Source organism: Haliotis asinina, chromosome 2, assembly GCF_037392515.1.
Source record: "Haliotis asinina isolate JCU_RB_2024 chromosome 2, JCU_Hal_asi_v2, whole genome shotgun sequence".
NCBI classification, from domain to species: domain Eukaryota; kingdom Metazoa; phylum Mollusca; class Gastropoda; order Lepetellida; family Haliotidae; genus Haliotis; species Haliotis asinina.
In genome coordinates this window covers 23,684,299-23,708,369 of record NC_090281.1, presented here as the reverse complement: position 1 = coordinate 23,708,369, position 24,071 = coordinate 23,684,299, and the positions used below count along the sequence as shown (strand labels likewise).

The following is a 24,071-nucleotide window of genomic DNA, read 5'->3' as shown; positions in this document are numbered from 1 at the left end:
TGCGTTTCAATAACTTTACGATAATAGTATAAAATACTGTATGATCTCAGTCACACATAGAATGTTCCATACTATCCTACTATTGCTGTTACTACGACTACTACTACTACTACGACTACGACTACTACTACTACTACTACGACTACTACTACTACTACTACTACTACTACTACTACTATTCCTGCTGATGCTGATGCTGCTACTGTAGATTAGTGAATGTTGACAGAGATTCCACTCACCAGAGTACTCTCCACCTAGGAGGACGTCGAAATGCGGTGACTTCCTCACATCTGCTTACATTAGAGTGAGTATTGTTTTATGCCGCTTATAGCAATTTTCCAGCAATGTCACGGCAGGGGAAACAAGAAATGGGCTTTACACATGGTTGCCATGTGGGGAATCGAACCCGTGTTTTCGGCGTGTCGAGCAAACACCTGCCCCACCGCCCCTTGTTGAACTACCTTTCTGGCAGAGAACACGAACCAATATCAAGTCCCTTGTCTACGTTTCTAGCTTTTTTTTTATTTACATGTTGCAGCTGCCTTGTTGTACCACTAATTATATATCTTAGAGCGTATATAATATATAGTTTCATCATTCGTTGTACGAAATTTCGGATTTTTTTCTCATTACTATATTCTATTCTATATTTATATATTTTCGTAATTTCAAATGTAATCATATCATTTGCGAGCGAACGCCACCCGCTGCATCAGATTGTAGTGAATTCCCGAATCTCCATTAAACAGAAATGATATATTGACAGTTTTGTCAAGCAATGAAACACTAGTTCACTTCTTCTATGTGGAGGGGTTAGACAGACCTATCCCTCTTGGGCTGCATGGAGTACACTTATAGAATACCAAATACCTTTCAAAGATGGCGGAAGTTATACGCTCTCACTTGTTGACGTCGGCAGTGGTGCATTGTAGGAACACACGAGCACGTGCGTTTTTTGTTGGTCTCCGGTTTGCGATTTTCAACCTACTCCAATGCTGTTTAAGCTCTGTTCGACTTTCGTATGCGTATTTTCCCCCAAACATTCGAAATTATCATCCTAAATGACTTATCACTAATAGGCTGCTTTTGAAATTCAACAATTCTCCGAGTAAACTCCGAGATATTTACACTTCCAGACATACACCCGTTAATACCGTGAGTGACGAATGCCAGATTCGCGTTACGAATTGTTCACGGGCTATTTGCCTAAACTGATTTGGGATATCTAGAAACGGGGATATTTCTACGCAATTATAACCTGTAATGTGTGAGGTGTTATGTGCGTGATGTAGTGCGTGATGTACGCTAGTGTGTATTCGGCACCAAAGGGAAGATTTAAAGGGGAAGGGCATATGTTCCTCTGGCATCAAGAGGGTTAATTTTATTTTACTGACTTCCAATTGTTCCTGGGGGAGATCCGGGTTAGAACTGATCTTCAGTAACCCATGCTTTTTGTAAGAGGCCACTAACGGGATCGGGTGGCCAGGTTCACTGACTTCGTTGACACCTGTCATGGTATCCCAAGTGCGTAGATTGCTATTGATCACTAAATTGTCTGGTCTGGACTCGATTATTTAGACAGCCGCCATATAGCTAGAATACTGAATGCGGCGTTACACAACAAACAACCAACAATTTTGCTTCCACCCACTCAAACTGTAGTTTTTTTGCCATTCATCTGTAAAGTCAGTCGTTCCGGACTGCTTACTAGAAATATATCTTCATAAGATATGTTCAGCTCTAGATACTTATCACCTTTATTGTATGATTTGTATGACATTTCAGAGGCCTTTGACAGGGTGTGGCATAAAGGGTTGTTGCACAAATTAGAAAATTATGGTGTTCGTGGACATTTGCTTTGATGGTTAACAAACTATTTATCTCGACGACAGTATGTTTCTTTTAATAATATATTATCAAATTAATGAAATGTTACCTCTGGGACAATTTTTGTGTGTTGTGTACATCAATGATTGGAGCAACTTTAGAATACAGCACCCCAACTACTCGTGAGGACGTTAGGTTAGGTTAGGTTAGGTTAGGTTAGGTTAGGTTAGGTTAGGTTAGGTTAGGTTAGGTTAGGTTAGGTTAATTTTTTAGGTTAATTTTTTTTAGGTTAACCTAACCTAACCTAACCTAACCTAACCTAACCTAACCTAACCTAACCTAACCTAACCTAACCTAACCTTAACCCTAATCCTAATACTAATCCTAACCTAACCATGATCACTTACAATTACGTAAAAGAGTATTATAACGTGTTTTTAAAGTTTGTGGTGCTGTATTCTAAAGGTAGACCGATGTAAAAACCTTAGAAGCTACCCTTCTCTATGACTTGGCTGACAAATGGTTAGTTACATTTAACCCGAATAAGGCAAACTTCATACTTTTTAAAAATGGAAATTGTCCACAAGTTTCTGACTTGATTTTGAATAATGAACATTTGGAACGTGCACATCAACATAAACAAATGGTACAACCTGAAGCAGCAAGAATAACTGTCTAAATAGTTGATAGAGTTTATACAATGAAATTACATGTAGATGGTTATCGCTGAAGTTAGATGAACTCAAAACAAACTGCATTCTACAAAACTGTTAATATGCAAGTTCCTGATTACTTCAGTTGATAGATTTACTCCACTTTGTACTGAAACCATTTCCGGATACAACCTGCGTAACACATCAGATTACGTTTAGCTAACACTAAACCTTACCCCACCCTATCCCTAAACCTCACTCTATCCTTAACCAAAAGTAAACTCGCTTGCTTTCAAGGGAAGGTATTCTGTAGTCTTACCGAATTTGGTGAAAATAGACAACTACACTACACACAAAGTTAAGACATTCGTGTAGCTCATTACATATAGATCTTTTTCGTGTTAATTTATCAGGGAGTAAGCTTGCAATTGTGACGCTCCAGTGGAAGAGGCAAACCAATTTTTTAAATGTCCAAAATCTGTCAGCTGCCGTTTTGATCTGAAGCAAGATTTTGAACTATCAAAATTTCACTCAAAATTGATACCATTCTTTACGGCAACCTGATCTGCAAAATGATATTAATGAAACTATCTTTACTAATAGTCATCTGCATAGATACATTGTACGACGTTAGCGCTTCGATTAATGAATAATATGTCTTAATATCATTACGTCCATTCATTCATGTTTCTGATGGAAGCGGGCGAATAAAATATGTTCAAACGAAATTGCCTACTCACGTATGTTGTATGATATTAAACTTTCTGCACCAGCACAGTCCATGCGTTCATGGTGACAACATCTCTTGTAAAGTTTATCATCACAATAGCTGGCCCCCCCGACGTATCCATGGTGTCGGTTCTGTGGGTGTGTGACGTGTAGTCAGCCATAACATGTTTTGTTATGTTGCCATGACGGTTGTCTGCTAGGACGAGATTATGACGTCATTCAATGGATGACGTCAAGAGATTGTGGCGTCACAGATCCCTATGTTCCCCCACGCTGAGGCGCAGTGATGACTTAGCATAACATCAATGCCACAGGCTAATTTGCATAATACGTGACCAGGCTTTTTTCTTGTTTGTAAACAAATGCACATATGTGTAAATCAGAAGAGACTGACCCTATGTAGGCTTATCGGTTCGCTCTTCACATTGTTTTACATTGTCATAATATATACTCATTATTCTACAGCTGCGACAGTCAGATTTATGACAATGCATCAAAGTTACTGCATGGCTTGGTCTGTATACCGCTTCGATGACAGCACATGGAAGCTCGTAGCTTATGGAAACAAAGGATAGCTACGCAAATTGAAATGTTACACGTTTTTTGGATATTAACTCAGTCAAAAATGATTAAAAGTAGATGTGTAGGCTCATGAACAATAAAAGTGTTTAGAAAAAAAGTTTTAAAAAGTGAATGGTGAGTACAAGATGTGAGAAATCGTCACATCTTTCTGGCCTTTGGCAGAGTTACTATGCTGGTCGCATGGAACTCCGGGTAGGTTAGTGTATGTTCACTTTGGGCTCCGCAAAGGCGCAAAGGGACCGGTTTAATATTCGCTTAGACAATTTTTTAATCTGTTTCACAGCGTCGGAGGGGTGTGAAGACCATTGTGAGTCACATACAAATAAATAAACTTTTATTATTCATAACGTTATGATCGCTTAGATTGTTTGGCTGTTCGTTGCTAAGCATCACACGTATCAAAACCCTGGCGGATCATCCATACTATCAGATGCTTTTGAATATGACTGTTTTTAAACTGGTCAGTCAGTCATTCTAGCCATTTTATTCCAAATATTGTACCATTGTAAACCAAAAGTTACTGTGTTCTGTAATCTGATTGGTTGAAAAACATGATTAAATGGTATTAGATTCCCGGAAACTGAAAGACTATTCACCGCGTATTGACACGTAAACAATTGTTTTGTTGTGTCATCAACAGTGGTGACTTTATTCAAATCATATTGTGACGTAAGTTAGAATGACGTCACAAATGAGCAGCTCCCGATGCTACCATGGGAACCAGCTGAAACGGCCAGCTGATGACACTTCACTGCTGTATCCGTATTCGATGTAAACGAGTGCAGACACTAAAACCCTTTGGTTTACTTTTTTGTTTACAATGTCGATAAACATCATGTGTTGGCCATTTTCCGGGTGTTATTGAGTATTTGAAGCACGGGAATATTTCATTTGAAACCTCCGGCTGACGCCGTCGGTTCCAAATGCATTCCCGTGCTTCAAATACTCAATAACACCCGGAAATTGACCAACACATGATGTTTATCTCCTAAATACAGTATGTAAACGCGAGAGAGTAGTACTCATTTCATCACATTGCGTCATTCTTATTATGATATATGTTTTAACTGAAAATAATTTCAGACAGACAAGCAATACTTTATTACCTTAAAAGGAATTCGTTTTGGATCAATGATCTTAACAAAAATAGAAATAAACGATAACGACATAAAATATGAAATTATTAACAGCGTATCATGTACTTAAAATAATTGAATGAATAAGATGATAACGACACATTCAACATTTGTTTGTATAATTAATTGTGTAGCGGCGAAAAGAAGATCTACGTTTATACTCTATTTTTAGACAGTGGGTTGTAACTTTAAGAATCACGTATGAAATCATTTATTCACAGTCGGTGATCAATTCTGTCGAAGAGACAATAGGGTGGCCTAGTGGTAAAAGCGTTCCATCGTCACGACGAAGGTCCGGGTTCGAATCCCCACATGGGTACAATGTATGGAGCCCATTTCTAGTGTCCCAGACCGTGATATTGCTGAAATACTGTTAAAACTTAAACTCACTCGATGAATCGAACCTGGGTCTATCTTGACAAAGGCAACGCTCAACCAACTATGATGGTTTGGAACTTATAGGAAAATTCCATCCTCTTTCCATTTTCAACAAACCGCATTTCGATTTCCCCGTGTTTTGCAGTATATATGATTATTATTTTGTTTTCGAAAACAGCCGACTGTTGTACATGTTCGAAACGTTCCTTAGCAACAACGTTTCTTTCAGTCTTCTGTTCTATGTTATAGACATATAATCTCCCAAGTCCGTCTAACCACAACAGCTCGTAACTGGGAAACATAGATAAATTAATGGGTTCGGAGACGGGCTGAAATGATCTTACTACAAAGGTGGAGGTTTTGGATGTATCTATATATGATATGGACATCATGGAAACAGTGCCTCTGCTTACAACAACGAATAGTTTTTTCTCTTTGGGATGACCCGTAAGACAATTCGACAAAATATTAACACCTCTGTTAAATGTATAAAGAACTCTTTCGGTCTGTTTTAGACCTACCGACATCTGTCTGAGTGTCTTTTTCCAATGCCGGGAAATTATATAAAACAGTTGTTGGGTATATTTATCTAAAAACATTTCTGGTGCCATATCATCATCAGATTTAGAAATATTTGCCTTGTTCACAAGTGTACCCTCAAACGTTACAAAGTAAATTATTCGACTCATACCAATATAGAACCTACGTCGACCAGAATCGACTACAGCATTAACTGGTAAGTCCTTTAAAGTCAGGGTAAAGATATGCCGCCAGCTGTCACCTTCAAAGATGTATTGGTAAAACTGAAACCGTCTGTCTTTGACAATGTACGAGTAAATATGGTTAGAACTATTGCATGGTGACCGTTGTTCAGTGTTGTTCTTTAATATCGGGGGTGTTTCTGTGTGAAGTGAAGCTTGGTGCTTCGTGTCCAATACTGGCGTCATCACGTCATCTGCAACAGCATGCACGTCATCATTCACGTCAATGACGTAAACATAAATGACAAAATAATTTGCAGTATGTGGTAATTCAGGATTATAAATGAAAAAGTCAATTAAGCAGGGATAAACCAACATATTTACGTACATATGCAACTGCCATTTCAGAATTATTCTAAAGCCCAAATCATTATATGATAAAACTGAGGGCTAAAGAAACCTGACTTCTCAACCTGTGATTTATAACAATTGGTGAGTGAGTTAAAATATAACATCACTTCGGCTATTATGCATTTTATGTACAGCGCTTTATATCCCAACACCAGGCTTGATACATCGAACCCATCCCGGGCCATTGGTACGCAATTTTGTGTGTCAGTGAGTAACCTCGACGTAAACTGGTGCGCATAAACTGTGCGCAAAGAAAATTGAAATGTTCAGAACTTCCGGCACGCATAATCTTCGTTCCACTTGCGTGAAGAAGTCGTGAACATTGCGCTGCCTACTCGCAAAAAGCAGCGAGCGGTGCGTAACACAGCGTGTCATTTCCAGCCCTGCTTGCACTGACACGGAGTGTCACGCACTGGCCCGCTTTGATCACGAGCTGTGTGCGACATGGTCGCCCCAGACTGCGCAAAGTGCACGGCTTTCAACTTGCCTTTTAGTGGGCGGGCGGGACTTGTGCATTGTCACGACTTGAGCATTGTTCCGACTTGTTCACGTGGTCATGGCCCGACGAGTTCCCGCATAATTTACGCACAGCACGAATAGTTTGCCCATGTCATGAACTTGATAAGCATTGGGTACACTTTCTTCGCGCATTGTCTGCGCACAGATCAACGATGACCGCGCATATAAACAAAAGCGAGCCCATCGCCAGTCCCCACATTCCTCGACATCGATCAGTCAACAAGATGCCCGCCAAAAAGAAGAGAACCAGAAGAAGAGCAGGGCCAGCAGTTGAGAGAAATCTTGAAGAAGAGACCGGACAAGAACTAGGGACAGACGCATTGCTACAACAAATTGCGTCTCAGTGCGGAGGCAAAACTCGTATGTGTCAGGGTGGCATGTCATGTGGTGTGGTAGCCTAGTGATTAAAGCGTTCGCGCGTCATGGATACACCCAGCAGCACTGACCCTTTATAGCTACACCCAGCAGCACTGACCCTGTGTGGCTACACCTAGCAGCATTGGCCCCTGTATGGCTACACCCAGCAGATGTCAAATGCTCAGTTTATACTTTTTGATCTCATCGCTTATTGGACATGTGGTTCAGTGTATTTCACCTCAAGCAATGTTTGACAGTTTTCTTTTTTCTAGCCATGGATATCGTTGATGAATGTTTGTTTGTATTGATAGTTTGTTTTCTAAATTTCAGAAGCTGGAAAGCAGGAAGCTTAAGGCTGTGAAACGATTGACTGGCCGGAGGAGAGGAAGCACACAGTTCTTCCTCTCTTGGGGAAAGAGCTAACATTTTTCAAACTAGGAAGCCAAGTGATATGGGCTGATCTACATTGATGTGTTTAAGAAAAATATTCTGTACTCACTGCTAATTATTCCCTTGCTTTTGTTTCATTTACTAACTTGAATATTCCGAATATTATTTGTTTACATATTGTTGAATATAAATAAACTTTGAATGAATTTGTGTTTTATTCTGTTATTTGTCACCCTGAAGCCTTTTACCATTATGCAATTGTATAAAATATCTGATTTCCTACATGTGAGACATGAAACAACATCTTTTCCGGAGGACCGGGTAAAGGGCCGACACGAGCAAGATTCAGTTTATGGAAACTAGGTATCAAACTAGGTTGGAAACTACAACACGGAAACTGGGTTGAAACCGACAGCAAACTCATACATGGAAACCAGGTTGAAACCGACAGCAAATTCATACATGGAAACCAGGTTGAAACCTACAATAAACTCATACATGGAAACCAGGTTGAAACCTACAATAAACTCATACATGGAAACCAGGTTGAAACCTACAATAAACTCATACATGGAAACCAGGTCGAAACCTACAATAAACTCATACATGGAAACCAGGTTGAAACCTACAATAAACTCATACATGGAAACCAGGTCGAAACCTACAATAAACTCATACATGGAAACCAGGTCGAAACCTACAATAAACTCATACATGGAAACCAGGTTGAAACCTACAATAAACTCATACATGGAAACCAGGTTGAAACCTAAAATAAACTCGTACATGGAAACCAACTGGATCCCGCTTGGAGGAGTGGGTAATGAAACAAACCTGAAATCATCCTGAAATGGTGCAGTTTCAGTTGCATGGAAACCACAATGAAACTATAGGAAACTCCCTGGAAACCAACTGGAAATGTTGGTTTCCATGACGTTTCTTCTCGGTTTCAGTGTTCCGGAAACCAGCTTATTTTTGCTGTGTATAGATACACCCAGCAGCATTGGCCCTTTATAGATACACCCAGCAGCATTGGCCCTGTGTGGCTACACCTAGCAGCATTGGCCCCTGTATGGCTACACACAGCAGCATTGGCCCTTTATAGATACACCCAGCAGCATTGGCCCTTTATAGATACACCTAGTAGCATTGGCCCTTTATAGATACACCCAGCAGCACTGGCCCTTTATAGATACACCCAGCAGCATTGGTCCTTTATAGATACACCCAGCAACATTGGCCCTTTATAGATACACCCAGCAGCATTGGTCCCGTATAGCTACATCCAGCAACACTGGTTCTGTATAGCTACACCCATCAGCATTGGCCCTGTATAGCCACACCCAGCAGCATTGGCCCGGGTATAGCTACACCCAGCAGCATTGATCCTGTGTGGCTACACCCAGCAACCTTGATCCCGTATAGCTACACACAGCAACACTGGCCCTGTATAGATACACACAGCAACACTGGTCCCGTATAGCTACACACAGCAACACTGGTCCCGTATAGCTACACACAGCAACACAGGTCCCGTATAGCTACACACAGCAACACTGGCCCTGTATAGATACACACAGCAACACTGGTCCCGTATAGCTACACACAGCAACACTGGTCCCGTATAGCTACACACAGCAACACTGGTCCCGTATAGCTACACACAGCAACACTGGTCCCGTATAGCTACACACAGCAACACTGGTCCCGTATAGATAGACACAGCAACACTGGTCCCGTATAGCTACACACAGCAACACTGGTCCCGTATAGCTACACACAGCAACACTGGTTCCGTATAGATACACACAGCAACACTGGTCCTGTATAGCTACACACAGCAACACTGGTCCTGTATAGCTACACACAGCAACACTGGTCCTGTATAGCTACACACAGCAACACTGGTCCTGTATAGATACACACAGCAACACTGGTCCTGTATAGATACACCCAGCAACACTGGTCCTGTATAGCTACACACCGCTATATTCCAGTTGTATCCCAGCCGCGTAAATAACGTACACTGGACCACCATGAGAAGAATGCTGCTTTTAGCAATATCCCAGTACTAACACGGCGGGGGAACACCGGAAATAGACTTCAAACATTGCACCAATGAGGGAAATGGAGCCCAGGTTCCGTCGTGACGTCAACCACTATGATATCCCACCTTCCCCCATCACCCACACAAGTACGATAACTCACCAAATACTGCACTCAAACTCACCCAAACATTAACACTGAACAAGCCACGCTCAAATTCACTCAAACATTGCACTCAAAATCACCGAAACGCCGAAACTCAAACTCACCCATACTCAAACTCATCCAAAAACTACATCCAAACTCACTCAAACACTGCACTCAAACTCACTAAAACAGCCATGCACAAACACTTCAAAATAGCCACCCTCAACCTTACTCAATCACTACACTCAAACTCACACAAACTCCGACAGTCGAACTCACTCAAACCCCAACTCTCAAACTCACATAAACACCATACTAATGCTAACACAAACCCAAACACGCAAAGTCACCCAAACACTACACTCATACTCCCCGAAACGCCAGCACTGACACTCACCCAAACAGCCTCCCTCAAACTCACCCATTCACTACACAAAAACTCACGCAAACGCTACTCTCAAATTCACCTATACACTACAGTCAAACGCACCGAAACCCCAGCACTGAAACACACCCAAACAGTCACCCTCAAACTCACTAAAACACAACTTTCAAACTCACCGATACAGTCATACTAAAACTCTCAGAAAGAGTCACGCTCAAATTAACCCTAACAGCAATGCTCAAACACTGACAGTCACCAAAACCTCCTCGCTCATCCAAGCACCCTGAACGTTTTTACTGATCGAGGCTACAACCACAAAACCTACCTGGTGATATGACATTCCTCGCCGATGACCAGCACCAATTGGCATGGTCATTCTCAGAGAACTCACTGAGCTATCTGATAAACCGCACGTCAAGAGTACAGCGTCATAAACCACGGATTGACAGGCACTGTATTTACCACACTGCTGTTGGCATAATTTGATGCCCAGTCCAGTAAGGTGAAGAAAGATGTAAGACAAATTGAAACACATCCTACAATGGTAAGCTGCCAGACACGCAATAACATCCTCCTTTCAGTCAACCCTTGTATACCTTCCTCAAAACTGAAAAACACAATGCCTGAGCCAGTGTCACCCTTCATTTATTGTCATTATGCTTCCCTTTGCTTCAAAAGCACATACATTGTTTTGTATAAACGTATCCAAAATTAGTTTCCTAATGGGCCTATCCTGACATTTAAATCAAAATTTCATTTATAGTAAAAGGAATAACATGTTTCAGGAACCATGTTTACCTCAGTGGTTAAAGTGATCGCTCGTCAAACGGGAAACCTGGTTTCAGTGATGCTTAGCTTAATGGTAAAAACATTCGCTCGTCACAGGGAGAACTGAGTTACATGATGTTCTGCTCAGTGATTTCAGAGATTAAACCTACATTATGTATATTGGTACATATGCACTCACTTTAGATTCCCATTGACGCACTGAAAGAGCTATTAACCCCTACGACTTCCCTGAAATCGAAAAAAAAATTGCCCCGGACGTCGAAAACTGTTGTCGTCGTTTGCCGAACTGATTTCAATCACAAGTTGAGTCATAGGATATTCGTGGACGCTCAAGGAACATAACTCGATGGGGTTCGCTTGGAATAATGTTCAAGAATATTGTATTAGAAATACGTATTTATAAAAAAAATAAAACTTACCCGGGGGCTGATAGAAATGCATTTTGTATTTAGAGAGTTCTTTGGATATAGGTTGTCCCTTCCCAGTCTAAGTTACACTCCACCACTGAGTCTAACAAAACCTAGCAGAAGGTCGCGTCAGGTAACCTTTGAGCAACCAATGACCGTCCAATCAAATGCGAGACGGTTAAACAGATTTAACCAATCAGACAACGGCTACTATTTAGGGATCGGAGGGAGTTTCAAAATATTCAGGTCACCGACACAGATCTCTCCACAAACAAAAATCAGCATGTAACACAGTTATTTGACCTGCAGTATGTGGTTTCTGTTGACATGGTTACCATTAGCTAATATTTCCACAAGATAACATCCTTGAATATTGCCCAAAACACTATTTTCAGCGACTGTTTACTCACCGTTGCCATGGCAGTACGCACGCCGTGTGCATCACCTGGACGCGATCGTACGCTAAATAGCATTCGGAATCGTTCGAGATAAAAAGTTCATGAGGAATGTGCGAATGTGCACTTTCGCGATTTGGTAAGCTGTGATCCGATTGGTCAATCTCAAAGGTTACCTGACGCGACCTCCCATAAGGCTTTGTTAGACTCAGTGGTGGAGTATAACGAAAAGTACTGAGGATAAGTTTACTAAGACTGATCCCTGCCAAATCAGTCGTAACGATTTCTCTGAGTAATGGGCTTCCTAAAACAATAACGGTTGGCATCGGTTGGCTGACAATGTGATGCTTTTGTAATGCTTGATCATTTTGGCCAAGCGTCAGTTGGTTACTGATCTTTTGTTTCAAACCACACGTTTACGATCGGTAGACAAGAATAAAGTTCATCGCGAAATACTAAATGTTTCTTCTGGGAATTAATGAGGCATAACATATCCTCTTGCGTTGTAATGTGAACGCGTAATTGAAGAAAACTCGTCAAATGAATTAGTAATTTTGGCGAGAAGAAGTGCCACTTAGATTACTCATATAATGTCTTGCACAGATAACTGATAATTGTTCGGTATGATTATATTCAACACTGGTTTACATGTGTTCTAAGCTCTTTCTCTTGTGAGGCTAGATCTGACACAAAAATGGCATAATTAATTAATCACAGAGCACTTGACAAGACTTGAACGTCATATCACTTCGATTACCCCCCTTTCCCTGAAGTCTTCACGAAAGAAATGCGAGTCATGTGATTTTGCGCAAGACCCAAGCTGGCAATCTTGGAGATGTGTACTATAAATTTGGGCATATGTACTTATTTACCTTCCTACTGAGGCGACCCTTGATGATCCGGGTGAGAATGGATCTTCAGTAACCCATGCTTGTAGTAAAAGGCGACTGGACATAACATCAACCGATGTATTGTCGAAAGTGTGCGACATTGTGCATGTACGTATATGCATTGGCTCTGTTTAGATTGCATTTTTGTAGATGGGCAGTTTGGGTCTTGCGCAAGATCATGACTTGCACCTAAATGAGTACATATGTCCCAGAATATGTGCATCATTTAGCTTCCTATTGTTGCTGCTCTTGAAGATCCGTGTTAGAATGGATCTCCCCTGGTCTTAGTAGACACTTGTCACTGTCGTGATACGTATTCATACTTCTATTCATTTGCAACTCCCAAAACATGCAAAAGCATGTATTTTGAGTAAAGGTAACTATTATTGCCCATGGGCGATTTTATATTTATATATATGGATATATATCTTAGCCGAATTAAGTCCAAATGAGTTGACTTTTGTGTCATGATACGTATAAACATACTTTTATTTATTTACAACCTACGAAGCATGTGACCGGACGGAAGACAGGTTAATCCAGTGACCCTGACATCATCAATATATTCAGTGGGTGTTTATAGGGATTCACGTCACTGACCGCATAGAGTGACAGCTTGAGACACCGGTGGCCACACCATCAAGGTGGCCCTCATATCCATCTTACTCGCCCACTCGCCCAAGTTAACCAACAACCCTGCCAACCAACCAAACAACTACTAACCAACCAACAATCCAGGCAAACCGGTTCACCCGGCAGCTTTGTTGTTTTGGCTTGCTGCTTGAGCAGTCGCAGAGGTATAGAGAATGGCGGGAAAATCATGCATTGGTACACCCTACCTAGGACCTCCAAACAATTCGGCGCCTAGCGCCAACAAAATAGTGTGATGGACTACTGTTCTGGGTTGTATAACATTTCGTCCCCCATTCTTCATACGCAGAAAAATACAACAGCATTATGGCCACATATAACACACGGCCACAGAAGACAAAAACAGTAACCACGCACAGAAGTCTCCAGTTCGGCTTCCACAATCGGTACCGCATATCGCAAACCAGATATAAGCGTATCCGCGCAGCTCCAAAAGAGACCACGAGACACAAACAGAGACAACTTGGGACATGGCAGAGGTCTTCCAGGCCCTGCTAGAGAAAAAGAGATTTGCCTCCAGACCACAATGTTTCGGCACTGGTTCCGAAGGGCTCTACGAACTATGGTGAGAGCCCTCTGCAGAAACCATCGACCTTCTTGCCTGCTAGGGAGATCCAAATCTCTTCTATGACCGCCTGAGGAAGATCGGGACCCCTGCGGAGCAAACCACGACTACGTTGATTGTGGTATTTTGTGTACTCTGGACGACGACGACAACGACAACGACAACGACAACGAAAGAGGAGAAACAAGAAGAGATCCGTCTGGATATCCAGAAGGTGAAGCAGATGCTAGAATCAGCCCAAACCAGTTTGTACAAAGATCCCAAGGCACCCCTTCCACATGGACTACAAAAAGTGTGCTTTTGTATGTATGTTTGTATGCGTTTTAATGTAAGTTATTTTTATTTTACTTCTCCTTTTTTGGACTAGACAGAAGCTATAGCTGCTTGGTCTCTACAGGAACATCGTCTCTCTGGGAAGCAACGACTAGATTTCTCAGTCGCCTTTACCTTTCGAAATGGGTGAGTGGCAGATTTTGCTAAGTCTGCACAGAAACGGTCCACCAACAAACCGTGGGCGTTCTGTCCGCTGTTCCATAGAGGTGCTGGACCATATGTTTGGATATCCTTGGACTAGGTCTCACTTTGAATGATATAAATTGACACTAACAGGCGGGACATGTTTTAATCACTTCTTTAACATTTTCAAAGGACACAATCGTGAAATTTCAAAATCCCCCAATCTTCTGTCCTAGTTGTCTACCTTGATTGTCTTATTGGCCAACGGGTCCATGAAGCGTTTGCCGGTCATGTCGCTGTAGTTGGTGCAGGCAAGAATAGCGTCGTCGCTCACCTATGGGAAGGTTTGGATTTGGACATGTATTTTGTTCACAAAGAAAAGGTTTGGGCACACATTTTCAAATCTTAAACCTGTGAAGATCCGGGTTAGAACTGATCTTTAGCAACCCATGCTTACTGTTAGAGGCGACTAACGGGATCGAGTGGTCAGGCTCGCTGGCTTGGTTGACACATGTCATCGTTTTCCAACTGTGTAGTGCGGGGCTCATATTGTTGATCACTGGATTATCTAAGTAGCGACAACATATTTGGACAATTCTAACTGTGTCCGATGACACTGGGCGTATGGATCAGGCTTATCTACACGCAAGTCTGATCCCGGCAAACTGTAGTGCAAATATGGCTGCGCAACAGAGAGAAAAAATTACCAGCCTGTCTTTAAGAAGCCATTCGTGACCACTCGTGTTATTTCGGGACAAGCCGAATATCTTGCAGGTTACGGAAAGGAGCGAATGTTGACGAATGATGTGATGCGAGGAAGACTGGTCATTTTCTCTTTGTCGCGCAACCCTATTTGTGCAACGATTAACATTCCGTTCTGATAAATTCATATACTTAGAAGTACTGCTACTGTTGCGCTCGAAAATAAACAAAATATACAACATAAATAAATGCTTACGATATCTATCTTGGTTCCGGGAGGATGGTGGTGTTCCACGACGCTGTTGTTGTCGAGGGTGTTGAAGGCTGTGATGAGGACCCAGCGTCGTTTGTCGCTTGCGTTGGCGGCACTGTTGTGAAGCAGGTTGCAGTGGAAGAATAGGGTGTCGCCTAGCAACCAGATGAGGAAGAGTTATAAGGGCCGAACCCTACACGGCTCTTTGATAGCAATGTGCCTCGAAAACACGTAAGGAAAAAAGTAGGTCTTTGTTTTATTTTGATAATTTATCTTCTGGAAATAATTGTGAGTGCGCTTTGTCGTTATGACTAGACATTCAGTTGTCGTACGGCGTGACAAGTTGCCTGAGGAAACAGGTCTTTGACATTAAACTTGGGTAAAACACAGGAACAGGAGTGTGGCCATGAAAAATCTAGAAACACGACCATCTAGGGCTTCTGTCACGACACAGTCGGCGGGGTAGCCTAGTGGATAAAGCGTCCGCTGCTCATGGTGAAGACCCGGGTTCGATTCTGCAGATAGCTACAATAGGTTGAACCCATGCCTGATGTCCCCTGCCGTGGTATTGCGTAAAACTACACCCACTCACTCTGTCACGCCAAAATGGAAGCAGTTAACAGCATAGGCATATGTCATTCGAACAAAGATATTTCCATATGAATTTTTGCTCAAATTTTACACAGGCACCCATTTTATGCTTGAAATTCGAGAGTCTGGTGGGAGGAGGACAGTTTCACCTGGTTCCAGCTCGACGTATCTGTGCTTGCACGTGGCCTTGATCAGTTCCACGCGGTCGAGGTCAGCCCCGATCTGTCCAGCCACAAACTTGTGTTCGATACGACCACATTTGTGGGACTTCTCCAGAATCTGAAACAGCCAACTGTTAATGTCCAGACTGTTTCATTGTTATGAAAACACAATACCATTTAGGATGTGGTCAAATGTAACGCATGCCACATTTGGGATTACGCTTTGTCAGTAATGTAAGGTTCTGTACTCTTCTTGGGTTAAACCCGTGAAGGTTCCGGGGTAGAATAGGCCTTCAACAACCCATGCTTGCCATGAAAGGCCACTATACTTGTCGTAAGAGGCAACTAACGGGATCGGGTGGTCAGACTCGCTGACTAGGTTGACACATATCATAGGTTCCCAATTGCTCAAATCGATGCTCATGTTGTTGATCACTGGATTGTCTGGTGCAGACTCGATTATTTACAGACCGCCGCCATATTGCTGGATTATTGCTGAGTGCGGCGTAAAACTAAACTCACTCACTTTGAGTTGTTGTTGGGTTGAGTCCCATCCGGAATTCGAACCTCACACCCTCTGAGTCGGACACCTAATCGCCAGGTACTGGACGTCGTGGTTGCTGAGCAGGTTAGGTTCCTGACTGAAGATGTGGATTCGAATCCCTGCTAGGACTCAACCTAACAAAAGTGCTAGAATCTTACTTTACTGAGGAAGTGTGATCCAAAATATAGCAAAAGCTACATTTTGATTGTTGTTGTTCAACACCGCTTTCCACCCTGGGCATTGATGTTATGAGCAAAACTTAATGAAATCAGATCACATTGACACGCAGTTCACTGAGCCCAATCATCAGTCTATCAATCATAGCTTACTGCCATCAATGAATGCTGGTGACAAAGTCTAACCAGAGACCACCTAATGTATGGTCTCAAACCCGGACCATCACGGGTTTTACCGAAATATAGCATTTTAGTATCTGGAATGAAACCACACCAATTACGCAACATCTCTGTTGTGGACGATTATATACTCATGGAAAAATTTAAGGGAACGCATGTTCTTTAGGGCAATTCAAAATTTCTATTTACTAACTTCAGCGCAGTTTACTCAAACTCACCATAATGCTTTCCATGCACGTGCACTACATGCTCCTAAAGTTACATGCACTTAGATTTACACGTGACATGTATGTGCGCTGTCAAACACAACGGTTAAAAACATTGTTAACATGGAGAGACATTACTTTACTTTGGCACAGAAATGGGAGGCAACTGGCATGGTTAATGGTGGAAGCTCATTACGACAGGTTGCAACAACTTTTCAACTTATACTGTTAGCGTGATATCCAGACTTTGGAATCTCTACAGAGCGACTGGTGACGTCAAAATGAGTCGTGGTCGGGGGCGGAAAAAGAAAACCACCCCACGGGATGACCGGACCCTACGCCTTATTGCTCTGCGAGACAGGTTCAAATCCTCCTCCAAAATCAATACGGAATTCAGGCGAAGAACAAACGTCAGAATTTGTTCACGTACACTGCGTAATCGTCTTAAATCGGCTGGTCTAAAAAGCCGCCGTCCATTGGTTGGAATAAACATGACTGAGCAACACAAGCGCTTGAGACTGCAGTGGGCACGGAACCATGGAGGAAGAACCGTACGTCAATGAAGAAATACCATGTTTAGTGATGAGAGCAGGTACACACTAGACTATAATGCCGGTCGAATTCGAGTTTGGAGACGCGTTGGGGAACGTCACAATGCCTGCACCATCAAACAGCATGATCGTTATGGAGGAGTCTCCGTTATGGTGTGGGACGGGTTTACCTTTAACCACAATCTTTAACAGATCTTGTGCGTGTTGATGGCAGGATAACAGGTGTACGATATCGTGACGAGATCTTGAAACCGATTGTGATCACCTTTGCGCGTACAGCAGGTCGGTTGTTCGAGTTCCAGCATGACAGTGCTCGCCCTCACATTGCTCATGTTTGTCGGTACAGACTGAGGGCTGCAGGTGTCATGGTGGTGCAATGGCCGGCTAAAACTCCTGACCTTAACCCCATCGAACATCTTTGGGATGTTCTTGGCCGCAATGTTCGGGACAGACCTGTTCAAGCCAACAATTTGGATGAACTTTTCGTGGCTCTCCAGGAAGAATGGCGTAGAATTCCGATTGATACCATCCGTACCCTCATTCGCAGCATGCCACGACGATGCCATGCAGTTCTCCAAAGACATGGGGGATACACCCGATATTGATTTTCATCACTTGACATAAGCCTTTTCATCTGTATGAACTTTTCTCTTACTGTTTCAAAAATTAAAAGCCACAGCTATTTCATGCGTTCCCTTAAATTTTTCCATGTCTGTATTATTATATTATTGTACATTCATAATCTATAACTAATGTTTTGTGAGGTACCATATTTCAACAGAACGATATTAACAGACCTTTTCAAATATGAAACCATTCCTCTAGTGTAAATTACAAGAAAATGTTTTCCACCGTTTCACTCATATTCCGTTTCATGAGTACATGTGTTCACCTCAAGACAGCCGTTCTCCTTGCTACACCTGTCAATAGCCATGAACACCGCCAGCATGTCTGGTTTGAGAAGACCGTTGTGGTACCAGTAGCTGCCAATCAAAACATGAGCGACTTAGAGCACCTGTCCAGTAATATCAAGTATATATTTTGTTTGTTAGTTGTTTCTTGCCGATCTTAGCACAGTTGCCAACGGGTACCATGTCCCTATATAAAGTAGTAACATTAGAGGTAGCCTAGTGGTTAAAGCGTTGGCTAGCCATACTGAAGGCCCGGGATCGATTCTCCCCATGGGTATAATGTGGTGTCCCCCGCCGTGATATTGATGGAATAAGCGGCGTAGGACCATACTCACTGACTCCAGCTAGATGGCAGATTGAAGCAGACACAAGTGATTAACAGCTTATGTATCGATCTGTCCAATTGGGAATGATAACGTGCATGAACAAGTCACGACAAGCAAGGTCCCTGATGGCCAATTGTAACCCTGATCTTTAGGGGTTGACCACAACGAGACGGCTTGAGTCAGCTGTCAGTATAGAGCTACACATAAGGTACTGCCTGAAATTGGATCATAACGAAACTGACTCAAACCACCGATTAACGGATCCAAGAAAAAGGTAAGGGACACAACTCCCTCATGTATGGTAACTTTGGTCTCTTGGCTACGAGTACAACCAAGAATGATATGTGAACGGGACAGTAAGTTTAGCTTTACGCCGCACTCGGCAATATTCCATCTATATGGCGGAGGTAATAATAATAATGTGATAATGTAAGTAATCGAGTCTGGAAGAGACAATCCAATGATCTACAGAATGAACAGCGATCTACGCCATTGGGATACGATGACAGGTGTCAACCAAGTCAGGGAGCCTGACCATTCGTTCCTTACAAGCATGGACTACTGAGGATCAGTTCTAACGCGGATTTTCACGGGTCCAACAAAGAATAAAATCGAATCAAGTCGACATGAATAGATTTGAAAAACCCATCTTTAAGCAAGGATCAGCTGGTTAATGGCATTACAATTAAGAAATGTTTGCATGACAAAATAATGGGATGGTGATTTATTCTGCAAAAGTACCCATAATCCTGATGCCACACAAAGCAGCCCCCAGTTTGGGCCTCTTTCATCATCAGCTTCGAGTGGTAGTGATACACGTCGCCTCCCAGAAGCTGAAACCAAAGTAACATGTTCACTTGAAATCGCGATTCAAGTGAAATCGTCGTAGTCCAGGATCTTCGAGAACTGCCGATATTCCGTTCGTGACTGCTCGTGTTCTTCCGGGGTTAGCCGAATGTCGACCTTTTAACCCCATTCGTCACATTCGCCCCTTTTCGTAACATCCTGTAATCGTTGTTCGGCTTGTCACGGAATGACGGTCACGAATTAATGTCCACCAAAAGGATCTAGGGATCGGTGTGTACTATATACTCACAAACACCTATTATTCAGGAGACGTGTTCAACAGAAGGGGTATAACTGTCGCTTTTGGTTTTACGATCGAAGCAGGAAGTTCCTGCAGGAGTGGTGGAAAGATACTGGACTTTCATGGTTAGCTAACCTCCCTGTCTAAGGCGGAAGAAACCCTTTGCACCGTCACAGGGTCAAACAATAAATTGTATGTATTTATCAGTAACATCAGTTATCATTAAAACGGCTACTTTTACCTTTTCCACAGTGCCAGCAACCCTCTCACTCCGCGATACCATGCCTGTGATGTCACTTCCGGGATGACTCCACACACAGAGACGGCTCTTCCGGTTGTTTCCATCAGACAGCTTTAACGTGCAGTGGGTTTGATTATATTAGCAAAGCTAGAAGCTTGTGTTAGGTTTGAATCAATTTCGAACAGCGCGCACTATTATTCAGCTGCAGGTAACACGTTCGATTGTATCATTGTGTCGACCGTGGGTATTTCGGTGAGCTGGCAAGTCTCACTGTGAAAAGTACCACCATTTACTTATTTATCCGGGCGGTGGGGTAGCCTAGTGGTAACGCCGACGACCCGGGTTCGATTCCCCACGTGGGTACAATGTTTGAAGCCCATTTTCTGGTGTCTATTAGATGGATGGAATATTGTTGGAATATTGTTAAAAAGCGGTATAAAACTAAACTCACTCACTCACTCACCACTTATTTATCCCTGACATGTACAAGAAGACAAATTCTCATCACATCCACACCCATTCGTATAAGATATAACTTCATCCGTCGTCACCCACACCTCACTTATACAAGTAGAAAAAAATGGCGTATCCATTATAATTCTTGTAACAGCTATCACACATTCTATTTATGGTTATGTAGGGCGGTAGGTAGCCAAGTGGTTAAAGCCCCCGCACGTCACACCGACGACCTGCTTTCGAATTTTCTTCGGGTGTCCCTCACTCACTCATATCTTGTACTCCATGGTTTCAAGATGAACTAAAGCCTTTCTGGTATTACCAGAATACAGTGGTACATCCTGAACCATATACAGTGGAATCTGCCTAATCCGGCACTCATTGGGACTGAGGAAATACTCCGCTTTAGGTAATGTGCCGGATTGCAGAGCAGATAATAAATGTACAAGCCACGGAAGAGATTTTATGCTGGTGTTGACAACTTGCTGGATTACAAAGATGCCGGTTTTGACAGTTTTCACAGTACTTCGAGGGAGACGAAGGGCGACATATTCATAGTTTATACTTAATGATCGTACAATTTTAAATGCTGTCACCATGGTGACTGTGGTATCCATACACAATATGGGTCGATTCCCCACATCGGTACATTGTGTGAAGCTACATACTGCTAACAGCAGCGTAAAATCAAACTCCCTCAATCTGTCGGTACTAGACGCGGTGAACCATTCCACCCCTACCCATTGCTGGACACGTACCCCGAATGAATGTTTGAGGATCTCGCCGTTCTCTTCAAGCGCCTTCTTCACCTTGTTGAGCTCTGCTGTGTTGAGGAGACCCCTGTTAACAGACATTACTCTTATGTACGTGCTACTGCTTTGATTGTTGCTTTATGCCGCCTTTATAACAGCATAAAATCTAAGGAACACTGGCCTGTTACAAAATTAACTGTGGCTAACCAGTGACTGATAACATAAGCAGCCTCCCTCACAGTTCGGACTGCGATGACAAGCAGTCATCCAACCTACCGAATCAGGTGCTTCAAGTATGTCATGGCACCGCTGATGTTAAATGCCGAACTGTAGGGCTGTCGTTTAAATAAGCAATGTATTTGGGCCCATATGTTTCACCGAAAATAGTTGAACAGAAAAATAATGGTTCACTGTGATGGAATAAAAATACATCGTTTGCACCCCCTCAATTTACACACACACACACACACACACACACACACACACTAACTAACTAACTAACTAACTAACTAACTAACTAACTGATATATTTTTAGGGTTGTCTGGGCTGATAGGTTTAATAAAAGGGATGTCTGGTTTTAAAGATGAAGGTAGAATTGATATCCAGTCTCAATACAAACTCATGCGCCTGAATAGATGCACGTGATAAGAGACAGCACGTTATGTTGAAGGTTCGTGTGACTTCGGACCTTGATCCACGTGATGACGTCATGGTGAACGTACGTGTGACGTACCTGATGATGATGTACCCGTACTCATCGAATGCCTTCTTCATATCATCGTTTGCTTTGAAACCAGCTTTATACCTGAAATCTGGAAGATGGCGTTGTAGTCAGTTGCTGCGTCTTGCCCTTCAACTCTCGTGGATTTGTCTTCTTGTTGAGAGTTATCGAACAGACATGATTTTAATGAGATTTTTTAGCGTTTTCACTGGCATAAAAAACGTTTATTCTCCTGCCAGTTGGTCAGCATTGTGTGCAAAAATATATATACGGTTCCGAGTGTCTAGTCCACGAATTGAGATACTACACCTGTGCAATCATGATCAAATCACGGTCAAACCTGTTAAAGCTGAAACGAATTCAGGATTCCACCCAAAGTGTATGAGATGCAAACGACTTGTGATGCCAATCGATTGACTGATCTGTCCACTGATGATTATTTACATCGGAGGGATGGAAGTAGTGGCGTCCTACCATGTTCTGCTTACCTGTCGCCATTGTCCTGAATATTTGTTTTCTTGAAACCAATTCTGAAATCAAGAAAGCGCCTTGTGTTTCGAAAAAAGGTACATTGTGAAGTGTTCTGTTACCGTTATATTCTGGCTGGAAAATCTTTTAAAATCAAAAATAGAATGTTTACAAAAATCAAAGCTGATAAAACAAACCAGTTAACGACAAGAAAATCGAAACATTTGCCTCATGTATTTTGCGTTTCTACTTTGCACACAGTTGAAGAAGATGGTCACTCAGGCAGCCGTGGATCGAGATAAGGTAAGTAAAATGTTAAATAATCGTTTAGGATCTGAATATTTTGAAAGAATGCTTCAGAATGGACATCCGTATTTCGGGATAAGCAAAACATCGATGTGAGACAAGGGTGAAAAAGATTTGAATATAACAAAACAGTGCATTACCTTGGTTAATCTTCGAGAGAAGGAGAGTAACAGTGTTACACAAACGTTTAGGAATCTAACAGAGGTAAAACAGTACGTTAGCTGGAACGTTAAGGGCAGTATCAACTTCGGTGAGAAGACTTACAACTTTCGAGAATATTCTACATTATACCACATTAATGCAGGTTGTTCTAGAGGATTCCAGATTCCCAAAGCGCTTAAACTAGTAATAACTTTCATAACACTGCCCCTACTGGATCGTAACAAGGCAGGCGATAGTGTATCAATCATGTATCATGTATCGATATATTATACATATAATATTATATGCAAATTATGTCTGAATTTCATGCCGTGTTTTGTAAATAAAGTACTTACATAATATTTCAGTACTTCAGCCCAAGCTGCAGAGCAAACACAGAAAATAACCGGTTCTCTCTGGCAATCCAACATATGGCTGGTCCCATATGTACGACGCGTTTTCTGTTTAGTTCGGTCAAGGCCAAATTCAAAACATGGTTTTTATTCAAGTTACAGATCACAGGTGACCATGACATCAGATAATTCATTTCAGTCGGCCACGGAATCATTCTGGGGAATGTTCCATCTGGTAATAATTATTTATGATGTCAGATAACAAACGTTACCTTGTTTTTTGTTGTTTTTTTCACATGACAAGTTGACCTGCTTCTACGTGTGTTTGCAATGGTACCGATGTAGCAAGATGCGTTCATCTTTTCACGAAACCTGGGTTTGCTTTAATTGTTCCACCGCACTCAGCAATATATCAGTTATATGGCGGCGGTCCGTAAGCAACCGAATCTGGACCAGAAAGCCAGTGATCAATGGCATGAGCATTAATCTACGCAGTTCGGATACTCACGAAACTTGGGATGGGTGAGTGA

The 24,071-nt window shown here is 42.2% G+C and overlaps 1 protein-coding gene across 2 annotated transcripts; it reads right to left on the bottom strand.

The window, feature by feature from the left end:
- Positions 1-14,566: 14,566 nt before the first annotated feature.
- Positions 14,567-23,655, bottom strand: LOC137272373 (L-proline trans-4-hydroxylase-like). Of its 2 annotated transcripts, XM_067804748.1 has the most exons (11): positions 23,545-23,649; positions 23,188-23,242; positions 22,762-22,803; positions 22,286-22,364; positions 21,558-21,639; positions 20,344-20,454; positions 19,757-19,848; positions 18,671-18,761; positions 16,110-16,239; positions 15,373-15,524; positions 14,567-14,748 (listed from the first exon to the last, which is right to left on the bottom strand). In XM_067804748.1, exons 1-11 carry the CDS (start codon positions 23,617-23,619, stop codon positions 14,647-14,649), a joined length of 1,011 nt encoding a protein of 336 aa, XP_067660849.1. In that variant the 5' UTR covers positions 23,620-23,649; the 3' UTR covers positions 14,567-14,646. The 2 variants fall into 2 exon arrangements, with proteins under 2 accessions (XP_067660849.1, XP_067660850.1); XM_067804749.1 differs by lacking the exon at positions 23,188-23,242 and having other exon boundaries at positions 23,545-23,655.
- Between the last annotated feature and the right edge of the window lie 416 nt (positions 23,656-24,071).

Bases quoted from the DNA above. Each gene is read 5' to 3' on its own strand.
- LOC137272373 (XM_067804748.1), bottom strand. From the start codon at position 23,619: ATGTTGGATTGCCAGAGAGAACCGGTTATTTTCTGTGTTTGCTCTGCA. The intron at 19,849-20,343 runs GTAAAAGTAGCC...CTTTGGTTTCAG, and splicing joins TTGCTGGCACTGTGGAAAAG to CTTCTGGGAGGCGACGTGTA. The intron at 16,240-18,670 runs GTGAACACATGT...TGGCTGTTTCAG, and splicing joins AGGAGAACGGCTGTCTTGAG to ATTCTGGAGAAGTCCCACAA.